The 12,049-nt window shown below is 40.8% G+C and overlaps 1 protein-coding gene across 3 annotated transcripts in view; it reads right to left on the reverse strand.

Annotated features, from left to right (window-relative positions):
- Positions 1-12,049, reverse strand: part of PAX3 (paired box 3) — an 89,972-nt gene that overhangs the window by 11,431 nt on the left and 66,492 nt on the right. For all 3 annotated transcript variants that reach the window (XM_024563916.3, XM_045198534.2, XM_071220724.1), the window contains 2 exons: positions 8,294-8,459; positions 7,235-7,449 (listed from right to left, as the gene is read on the reverse strand). In XM_024563916.3, coding sequence (XP_024419684.1) covers positions 7,235-7,449; positions 8,294-8,459 — 381 coding nt within the window. The remainder of the gene's footprint in view (positions 1-7,234; positions 7,450-8,293; positions 8,460-12,049) is intronic.

The raw sequence follows: 12,049 nt of genomic DNA on the forward strand, positions 1-12,049 counted from the left end.
AATGACTGAATCCAGCCTTCTATGTCTGCAGTACAAAGCACACATTCAGCCCCTAATTGAATAAATATGCAAGTATTCAGATTTCTGAAGATATTGCCATTTTGCAAATGCAGTAATAAATTAAAAGCTTTACATTGCATTCCAACCCCATATAAAGGGTTGATTCAGACCACTGGCCTCACACTAGAATCCAGCACAGCTTTACCGTGTATTATTGAATACAAAGAAAAACTTTTATTCTAGTAGCTTAGTTATGGACCAAGCAATCACACTCAATTTTTTCTCCTCAATGGCTGAAGGAATTCAAATGGGCCTAAAAACGATGGGGTTGTTGCATTTGATTTGTGTAACGTACGGGAGAAAGTTGCTGATGGAGTTTCTATTTAAATCAGTTCAGCAGACACCAGAAACTTTTAATTCAGCAAGAAAGGTTTTCTTGTGGCTTATTTCAGTGACATGATGTAAGATTCAATCACTGGCTGCTGCTCCCTCCTTTTCTCTAAAAAAGGAGACTTTGGCCACATATTTGTTTCTCTCACAATGCTCCAAATCTGTAACTAACTCGAGACTGTGGCTAGAGCTGACATAAACCAGGGCTCTCCTCATATTCTTTAGGGGTAGTGACCACAGCCTTCAGGGAAAAACCAATGGCACCAAGTCAATTACAGTCTGCATCGATTCAACAAATGGATTAGCAGCACTCTTTTCACCGCCTAGAGAACATCTCAAAAACCTAATACGGCAGAATGGAAACATGCAAATGGCCGATGGTTATTCCAGTGTAGCTGAGATGGGCTCACTATGGTCATAAACTTGAGCCTTCGTAAACATGACAGGCTTCTGCAGCCCTGGGTTTGAGCTCATGAACTGCTTTAGAAATGAAACAGAAGAGCCTCAAGCTGCCCCTGTTGTCTGGAATGTTTCTCTGTCCAAGCTCTGCCGGACACCCCACCAATCTCTTTAATCAAAATCATTTCTTTCTCTTCCACAGATGAATTTCTGGAAAGTGTGACGATGAGGAAGTGGCTCTGCTGGGCAATGGCTGGTGGCAGGCCACCTGCGTGCTGGGATCTGCACAATGATAAAAGTAGGCCAAGGGCGCAGGACCTGCAGCCTGTGTGTGAGATGGACAAAACAACTCGCCTGGCAGCAGGGAGCTTCTGGATGCACGCTCAGAAATGGCCAGGAGCTGGCCCTGCCACCAGGGGAGATCTTACTGCTTTTATATGTCTCAGCAGCACAAGGGAAGGTCAAGGAATGACCATGCCACGGTGAAAAAGATTGTCTCCCGATATAAAACCAAAACGTACCCATCACAAGCATTCTTAATGATTGCTCCCCATCCACCTACCAAGCTGATGCATCGTAGGCCCTGACTGCCTCCATGGACAAAGAACCACCATCTTGCCGGCAGCTAAGGAATTTGAGATCATTGTGAACAGTGTGGTCCAACAACTGACAAGCAAAATCAAAAGCAGTCTTGAATTTTGTGTACACATATTAACACTTAAATGCTTCTCCCTAATAAGTTTCAGGATTAACAAATGTTCGTCAAAAGAAACTGTGCTGAGCAATTGAAATCTAATTTGAAATGGAACCACAACAGTCTAATACATATATGCATGAAATGGAGAAGCTGCTTAATAAGCGTAGCTGACACCAAATATGCAATTTACATACATTACACACTAATAATCTCGATTTTAATATTATTCTTTAAAAGCAACTGTGGGGGTGGTTGAGTTAAAGGTTTTCTTTTGTGAAATGTGAATAAGAACAAAAGATGACCCTGGCGTCTTCTGCCATTAACCACAATCTCGTTAACATAAAGATCTCGCCGCTCTTCCTTGAGTTCATTTCTGAGACTGTGCCTCATCCCCACAAAGCTGTGATGATTCAACCAGACTTAACAGATGAATGGTCGGTAAACCTGATGAGATCTGCAGACCTACTCTTTGTTCTTGAGTTGTGGAGTGGGGAGCAAACATCCAAGCGTTTTCAAGCCTGCTACAAAAATCTTTATGAGATTTTTTTTTCTTTCCTCAGTAGATTATCCATGAAATAGGACAGGTGTACTGGTTATTCAATTACATCTTACCCAAGACCTGGGCTAACTTTGAAATGAGGCCTCTGAGCATAGTTCTTACCGTGGGGATTTATTAATAACAGTTAAACATTCTCTCAAACAAAACTTTTTTTTTTGTAATTTAAGCCTATTTTCTTATTTTGTCATTTGTTTCACTCATAAACCAGAAACGAAAATCTGCCCATCTGCTCTAAACATAAAATGTGTTCATAATAATCCAGATTTATACCAAATGTATTTTTAAGTGTTGCTGAATTGAGAGAGTCCTCAAAATTTATGGCCTCTGAGGTTGCAAAGAGGACTTCCTCTTTTTACGGAGGGAAATGCTTAAAATGAACGTAAGAAAGGCTTAGAAAGCTTCTTGGATATCAAATGGCTCCATAAGAAAAAAAATGTCAATGATATGAGTAAATGAATCAAAACCATATGGATCAAATTTTCCCTAAAATACACAGTTTGAAAAATTAAGGAGGAAAAGTGCTTGGCAAAATGTGTTTTACGTTTTACCAAACCCAAAACATTTGAAGAATCATTTGCAATGGTTGATGAACCTTAAATGCAGCCAAGTTGGCCCACGATTGTATACTACATAGCAATAAAAAACAAAAGCTTCCTCGAAATCACGTAACCCACTGATACAGCATGTCACTCAAGAAATTATTAGAGACCGTCACCAAGAACTGTGGAGTTTGCAGACGCAGAGTGGGGGCAGAGCGTGAAATGATAAAAGGTTGTTCGGGTCAAAGGCCTTGTTTTTCTGGTTTGGCTGTATGTGTTCTGGAGGTGGGGGAGCAGTGAGGGTAGTGTTTCTTGCAAAGTTAATTAGAAGAACATGTTAATTAGTCTCATGCCTTGAGCACGTGGTAGTATTTCCTTGGCACTCCCTACTCCAAGTCAACGATCCGTTCTCTGTCCTGCATGTGCAGGAAGGTGCTGGTAACAGGCACGGTCTCTGTTTCCCTGGGTTCTTTCTCGGTCGTCTCACACCAAGAGAACACAGCCTTCCACAAGAAGGCAGCTACTGCCGGAGGAATGAATCCCTCTGTAAGAGTGAGTTGAATGGTTTTCTTCTCAGAGAGTGTTTCGTCATTCATTACAAAAGCCCTGTCTCCTGAAAGGGTTATGTAGTTCAGACAAAATGCAATTCAGAGACTGCAGAAAATTTTGAGGTCATTGTCTCCCCCCTCCCTCACCCGTCACTGAGAATCCCACCTCCAGCCCCCTGACAGATCCAGTCTTTGAGGGAATGGGAAGCCAAACACTCCCACTCTGAAGCCCTTCAGCTTGCCTACAGGAAGATCAGGGTGAACATCAGTGCCGGAGCCCCTGGAGAACTTTCTAGGACACTGTGCTTCCTCAGCAAGTAGAGTATGTAATTTCTGTTTATAGAAGAATTAGTAACAACTGCAAGACAGATGGATAAGGCTCCTGACTCCGGCTGTTACTCCCCTGTCATTTCTGTAACTGTGTGCGTCAGCCTCAGTTTTCCCATAAGTTAAGTGGGGCCGTCTCCTAGATATAGTTACTGATTTCCTCAGAACAAGGTAAACTTGTCAACAATTAAGCAGAACACACACCCTTTCAGAGCTTGAGGGAAGATATGAACAAAGTTCCTAAAAATTGTTGGCGGTGTTCTGAGATTTATAGTGTCATATGTACATGTCAACCCATTTTTGCTCCAATCTCAGCAGCTGGACAGGTATGACCTTCCTGAGTCCCTGCTTTACAAACCTGTTCCTCCCAGAGCCGAGACCTTCCCTGAGACAAGGGCTGAGGGCATCTAACCAACACCACTCAGCTAATAACTTTGATTCCAAGGTTTAAAAGGATGTTTTGCTTGAAGGGGCAGATAGGTTAGAAACCCCCAAAGAAAAGCAACTACGGTCCACACATAGAGAAATAATAAGCCCGTGCTGGTGTCTGTTAACACCTTCACAAGAAACTTGGAAAGCCCATTGTACAAAAGTTCACACACATTCTAACTCATGATTTTCAAGTTGGGATGGCAAATAACACATCAGTTTTCATGACACTAGGGAAACAGTCAAATAAAATGCACAAATATTTTTAACATGTCAAACAGCGTTCACTGAAGGGATCTGCAATGAGTTGGTCATGATGACTCAAACAACACCCACTACCATTCAATTTAAACTACTAGGTGGGGAAGGGTCTGTGATGAAAGGTAAAGACAGAGGAAAGGTAAGATGCAAAGTCACACACACTGCTACCTCAGGTGTGTTTTTTTAAAAGATGTAAGACCCGAAAGGAAGAACTAGAAGGCAACAAGCAAAAACATTAACAGTGGTTGCCCAAGGTAATTTTTTTCTCCTCTAAAAACACTTTAAAAACTATTTCCATTTTCTACAATAAGCACACAGATTATTAGTATATGTTAGATTAATAGAAAAAGTGTGTAAAGCAAAAATATACGTATATAGTGTATTAGCATAAAGAGTGTAATTTAACCTGAACCCCGACAAGTTTAGAAATCTAGTTCCTACTAAATGATTTTAAAATAAGACTGAAGCCCAGAAGCCAAGAATCCCAGGTTCTAGTCCCACTTGTCTCACTCTCTGCCCTGTGGCTTCAACAGGGTCACAAGCTCTCTGAGCTTCAGTTGATGTGTCTGCATTGTAAGTGTCCAGATAGAGGCAGAGAAGTGAAAAAGTGAAAAGAAAAGAAGATACGGCAATCCTAGGATTAGTTTCATTGTAATATTACATAGTCTAATATATTAATAAGCTCTTCTACAAAATAAACAATAAGCCTAAAGGGTCCCCTCTTCCCTTTCTCTCCTTTAGTTTACAGGTACATGGGCTTTTATTCTTCAAATTTTCTTCGTAGTATTTTTAATAAAGCCAGACAATCAAACATGGGGCACGCCCCCCACCCTTGCTCAAACAGAGGCATTCCTGAGGAGTGATACATCCCAAAAGCTATAGAAATCTGAGTCCTAATTCCCGAAGGTTCTACTCCCACGTTTTGTAAAGATGTTTGACAAGATACTAATTCATTCACTGTCTTTCATTCTTCAACTTTGTGTGAGAAAATAAGAAGCTTCACAGTATTCATCTCTTTGCTAACTCTTCGGGGAAGCTACCAGAACTGAGACCACATGGGTTCCTACTGGACGTTTGAGGCAGGAATGTATGGTAGAAATGCAAAATATCCTGGATATTTGCAATGCTTTAAGGAAGAAATTAACATAACATGTAAAAGCATACTAAAGAAATACAGAAAAAATTGCCCACGGAATTTTCCATTGCTTGATATTGGAAGGATTCCCACCCTCCCGCCAGCTCCGGAATCATAGCCAAGCTTCTTGAAAATCAAGGATTAACAGTTTCAAGATCAAGTGCTAATAATTCCACTTTTGTAATGCTTGCCTAATATAATAAAATACACTTATTAGAACATACAAGGTGATACACTTATAAAAAACTAGCCATTTCACTTATAGAATACAGATTGTATCATTATATTTACCATGCTTGAACACTACAAAGTGCTGACAGATCCCTGGGTCTTACCTTACAGAAGTGGTTAGGCTTAAAGTTTACTCTTATGGAAACTTTCAACCAAATCATGTTTATAAAAAGCTTTTTCGTGGCCTCAAACCACTCCTGTGAAAAACTGCAGAGATAACTACGTCTGATGTTACTTCTAAGCTGTGGAAGATGCTTATATGCCACATATCTGGGCATTTTCAAGATCCATCTATTAATATAAGTTCACGGTTTTCATGCAAAATCACATTCCTAAATGCCAGCACTTGGAAATTAAATGGACTAAAGTCCCATAGGAAGCACGTTCATTGTTTTCATGTTGTTATTTTCGGCTGAGGTTTAAAGCCCCCTCTTAATTTTTTTTATCCCAGAATATGCTATAGGAATCTATGAAACTTAATTACATTTACTGTTACCCAAAAAAAAAAAAAAAGGATTTATGAACTTTTGCCTTGAGGCAGAAATGTTTATTTCATTGCCTTTCCTATTCATTCTTTTCAACTCCAACAGCTTTGAACTTTTTAGCTGCTGAGAGTTATCACCGTGGTGCAGAGCCCAGGAACCCCACTCCCAAGACACAAACCACAAGTTGAAGAAAACGAAGAAGGCGAAGATATATGAGTCGTTATTTTGGCCACCCTTTGTGCCATTAAAATCTCATTTTCTGCCTATTAGAATGCCCTCTTGGTGCTTAGGCAGCGGTGATAGTCAGTGATTAGTGTGTAATTGACTATAATTGTCTTTTCACTTTTCATTTGTGTCATTCGAAGCTTCTCTCTGTTTCTCTAACCACCAAGAGGAAAAAGGGGGTTAAGAAAAGATAAAGCTGTTAAAAGTCGCACTCTCAGCCCCCGAAGAGATTCTCGATCGCAATTATAGATTGCCACCCCTTTGTGACATTTCTCCAAATTTAGCAGGCGGCCATCCTCCCCACCTGGACCAAGAGCTCTCTAATAAAATCAAGGGACCGGTATTTAAACAACTGCTAATAATGTCAACCTCCGACAGATGCCACATGTAGGAAATTTAACCAACCCTCTGACATGCAATTATCAAGGCAATTTATTAATATGATCTCTCAAGAAAAGCTCATAGTCCAATGCAAATTAGAAAAACAATTACAACATTCAAATATCTCCATATTCCCAAAGAGCAGTCATTCTCCTAATTTGTGCATTTATGACTCATTTATCCCAGACTTCTGTAGTCATTAGCCCTCTCACTACATAATTGGTTTGCTTCCTCTCAATGGTTTTTATAAAATCTGGTGTTTTGTTAGTTGCTTTTGCTCACAACCTTATCAGCTGACCAAATACCATTTTTTTAAAAATGTGTGTGAGTTTCTTACCCAAAGACCAGAACTAGGAGTAGAGATGGCAAATACCTTGGCAACTATGTATAAACATAAAATCTTCATGATTACATTATAAATCACTTGAATTTTAAGTCTAAGCTACAACTTTTGATCCAGCCTGTAGGAAGGCTGGAGAGAAAGGAAACTAGGAAACTGAAATCATGTGGCCCGTATAAAGAATACATTATGGTTTAAATTTGGCAATTCATTATACCACTGCCTCAGGGAATTGACTATTCGGTTCTGGTGCACAGCAAATCGTCTGTCTGGAAACACGGGACTGACCTGAGGTGAAAGGCCATTGCCAATGGCGGGGTTCATGGGGTTGGAGGGCCCAGACGGAGGCACAAAGCTGTCTGTATAGCTGGAAAATCCATGCCTGGTGCTGGGGAGACAGTAGGCAGAGCTGCTGTCCGGGTTCGAAGGAAGAGTGCTTTGGTGTACAGTGCTCGGGGGAAGCGGCTGAGGTCTGTGAACGGTGCTGCTGGGATCTGACACGGCTGCAAGGAAGAAGACGGTCAGCTATCAAGCGCCTTTGTTGGCACAGAGAGGTCAGTGCAAAAGGTCACAGTCACCAAGCCATAGGGGACATCTCTATTGGTCAGACCCAATGTTCACTTGCAACTGAATTTTTGGCATGCGAGTATCTCCACACATGTACATAACTTATTTATATCTTTTCATGGCAAACGCAACCCGAATAGGAATTCAGGAATCACATGAACAATGCTAACAAATTTATTTGGGTAGCAAATGTTATTAATCAACATAAAAATTAACCAATGTAGGAGTTGCAAGTCTCAAATTTCTTTAGCAAATATACTTTCAAAGCCCCAACATATTAATACAATGGTATAGTTCTGAATGCTTGGGATTTTGTCTTATTTACCCCATTCACCTCTATGTGCCAGCAAACAGTAACTTTCCCTCAATTACTATTGCACTTAGTACCCATCATAGAACTTTAGTTAACTGCACACTGAAGTACAAATGAAGAAGCAACTTTTTAACAAACGAAAAGCAAAAGGCACATATTTTCTTTTTAACAAAAGAAAAGCAAAAGGCACATATTTTTAGAAAGTTTGTTTGGTTTCATTGTTTTTGTTTTGTTTTGTTTTCAAATACTGGAATAGGATTATATTACAACACAATTTATTTAGAGAGCTTCGGATTTGCTCCAGAACAACCTATGTTTCTGAAACGTGACTGGTATGTTCAGGACAACCTGATATAATGTCATTAACACACAAACAGCAACAATGTCATCATCTTCCTTAAAATCCACAACAGGGAAAGCTATCCGGAGTTACACTTTAACTTGGCCTTGACTCCTGTCGTCCATACCTTGTGGAATAGCAGTGGGCTGGTACGAGGGCTCGGACAGCTGGTATGTTGGCAAGGTGGGCATGGCGGTGGGAGGGAATCCCCCGGGAATGAGATGGTTGAAAGCCATCAGTTGATTGGCCCCAGCTTGCTTCCTCCATCTTGCACGGCGGTTGCTAAACCAGACCTATGGATTTAATTTAAAATTTGAAGATTTCACTGATGAAATAATAGTACATTCTTAATGAATTTTTCATGCTAAACCAGATTAAAGGCCCTTTACTGACAGGGCAAATAGAAGGAAGAGCTCTCTGCCCTCTGTGTGTCCTGTCAGGGGAGAAAGGCAAGTTAAATGTTAGGGGTCACAGAGGGGCTTCAAGGGCCTTCTGTGGGCTCGCAGAGCCCCGATAAGTCCAGTGATGACCACGGGAGGGGGTGGCTGAGCAGGAGTGGGAACAACAGAAACTCCCCACTATCACCACCAACACCCTCCCACCTTCGTGTGTTCTAAGGAGGATCCGTGAGCCCCTGGTCCCCACACATCAGGTGTCCCAATCTGTACTTGCCAATTACACTAACCCTGTGTCTTATATCCTTACCAGGCCGTCTCCACATTTCTGTGGTCGCTATGGGCATAGCTCCTGGATAGCCATGTAAATTGACCAAGAGGCTAAATGAAGCCACTTTACCATCACTTTCAAAGTGTGAGACATTGTACTGACCTTTGTGGAAATAAATGCCGAAAAGGTAAGTATTTCAAGAAATGAGAGCATGTTCTCTAGGGAGATCCCTTAAATAATTAGTTTATCATTTCTTTCAACAACAACTTTAAAGCATCTGTAATATTCTGTGCCAGGCGCTATGCTAACCAGGTACATTCATAAAAACTTGATGTAATAAACTAAAATGCCTTCAAGGAGTTGAATGTCCAAGTACTTTGTATGGGCAGCTACAGGGAACTGGCAATAATCAGAGCAAGAAAGTAACTGAACATCTAAAATATTGAGAAACCGTAAAGTGTCTAAGGGGCCCCACGATCTTGCCCAATCTTTCACCCTCAGAGTTTCAAAGTAGAACTTTGAATGATTATTCTAGAGTGTACATGTGTTTTGCCCCCAAAAGGAGAGAGAGGATTTCTACCAATTAAAGCTCTACTAATTCCTCTATCGAAAGTCCACCAAAAACGTAGTATGGACAAAGCGCTGTGCCCGGGGTCAGAGGGATGAAGATGTGAAAGAGACGAGAGGAAAAGAAAGGATCCCTGCCCCACACTGGCTTCTAGCCTTGTCTCCGTGGAGTTCAGAGTCATCAAGGAAGCCAAGATAATCGCTCACTAGAGTTAGAAGCTCCCCGTTTGGAAAGGCAGAGAATCAGGAAAAGTTTAGAGTGGAGACAGAGTTTCAACTCGTTTTAAAGCGAGGGTGTGATTTGAACAGGAGGTGACTCCAAATGGAGGTGATAATGCAGGAGAGAGTGTTCCAAGAAAAGAGATCAGCTCTAAGAAAACAAAGTTAACAATTACACAACGTGTTAGTCATTTTGTAAGTTATAAAACTGTAAAAAGACTGGAGGGAGAATTTCTCCTTTCTGGGACAAGTAAGCCTGATTTAACAAATATTTTGCCAGGGCAACTGCTTCAACTTTTGCTCCTTGCCCAAGCTCTGAAAGACGTCAGTCTTTGCTGGGCATGTTGCAAGATACTGTTAAGAAGAGCTGTTTAAACATCCTCAAAACACCAACATTTAACACTCCTTAAATTTCCCCCAAAAAAGAAGGTAAGTCAATATTTTCCCATGTTGATACATAATTGAATTAGAGTTTTACTTAACTTAATAAATTGCCACCTGGGATAATAGAACGCAAACAGCGCTCGGCTGGAAGTGCGCATCAACTGTGTTTCCTCACTTGGATCTAAGCAAGCATCAGTTGCCATGACTCCCTGAGGCATCGGGGTAAGAAAACTGTTTTCAGAGAAGTGCTTGGAACGAGCTGTGTTAGTCTGAGGAGGCTGAAGGTGAGAAATTAGGGGCATATTCACACCTGAGTGCACTGTACTGTACCACACACTGTGATATTATTTTATATTGCAAAACTCTGAGATTAACAAGGCCACCTGGCTCAGGTGGCATGACCCCCCACACCAATCTAGACCAACCTGCCTCCAGTGGATCCCCAACTTTATGTACTAGGCTGGGAGAAGAGCTGAATTTCCAAAAGTACCAATGTGACTTTGTTCTTTCAGACACACTGTTCTCAGCTGTGCTGGTGAGATACTTTAGGAAGAACCCGGAAGCCTGCACTTCTGACACTATCAGAGCAGGCTGCCAGTCCCTCTGTGTCGATTTCCCTGTGTTCCTTAGCTACATAAGCCACGTGTGATTCATCCAGTGGGTGGCTATGCCTGATGATCACTCCATCAATTTACCCTCCTTCTAATTTTATTTTATTCTAACTCCTCCATAGCCCGAGTTTTAAATCAATAATGTCTTTCCTCAAATAATAAATTAAACAAAACATCCTAATTTCTCACAAATACCTTCAAATTATCAAATCCAAAAGACTAGAGGTATAAGGTTTGGGGGGTTTTGTTTTCACTTTTCCAAAACAATACAAAAAATGTCGAAGACATTGAGTGAACCCACCAGGAGTTGGATTTAAAAGTTCTTTTATCAACAGTGCAATTAAAGATGAAGAGAAATCATGGGGAAGAAAATCTTTACTGAAATAAAAAAGAACCTTCAACAGGAGGGTTAAGAGTTTGCTGAAGGAAAGAATTTAAATGTTCTTTAAATTTAGGCTAAATAAATCCAGAGGGCTATTCCTGAGAGAACCAGGGCTCACTAAGGACTGGTCTTTCTCTGTCAGGCCATTGAACCAAATTCATTATCATCTTGTATGGCCAGCCTTCTGCCTCTCCTAGCACCAGCTGAGTCTGCCCCAAGAAGCATCAAATGAAAAATACACTGAAGTTGCACATTGGAACATTGGAAAGTGGTCTTTGCCTCCTTTAGCTTTGAAACTCATCAAAGACGTGTCTTCTATTCTTAACAGAAATAAAAAGTTGCCCTGAAAATAACCCTCATTTTAAATCCCAAACTAGCCAAGCACAGTCATCCTGGGCCACCGTCATCACCCATCTTTAACTGAAAGACATCATTCCCTTGAAGTTTTTAGCTCATTTGATGACCTGCAGCCTGGTTCATTTTCAGCTGCTCCCTGGATCTCTCCTTACTTGTCTGTCTCTTTACAGAGTCCTTCCACAAAGCTATATTCATGCCTTTTGGAAATAATTTTTATATGCATTTCTGAGGTAATACAAGGTCCAGTGATTTTCTGAAGCAGAATTTCAATTGACTGACAGGTCCCCCATAACGCCATGGTAACTGGGGGGGGCGGGACAAGATAATGAATCACAAAAGAATAAAAAGATTTTCATAAATTTTTCTCTTCATGAGTAAAATAAGTAACCAATTTGTTCAGGCCCTCAACAATATAAGTTGGGGAAAACTTAGAACTTGAAAAGATATAGTAATATTTTTCACATAGGTGCCACACCAACCAGGGAAAAGTTGACTTGCAGCTCCCCCTCCCCCCACCACTACCTCTGTGACCTTGAACAATTTGCTTACTACTGTGGGACTCTTTTTAATCTGCTAAATGGGGGAAATAAAGAAACCATTTTACAAGACTGTAGTGACAATTAGACAAGACAGTGCAAAAAAGCCCTTACAAGAACACCTAAGAGATATTAAATGTTCAATAAATGTTTGCTATTAA

Source organism: Desmodus rotundus, chromosome 2, assembly GCF_022682495.2.
Source record: "Desmodus rotundus isolate HL8 chromosome 2, HLdesRot8A.1, whole genome shotgun sequence".
NCBI lineage: Eukaryota > Metazoa > Chordata > Mammalia > Chiroptera > Phyllostomidae > Desmodus > Desmodus rotundus.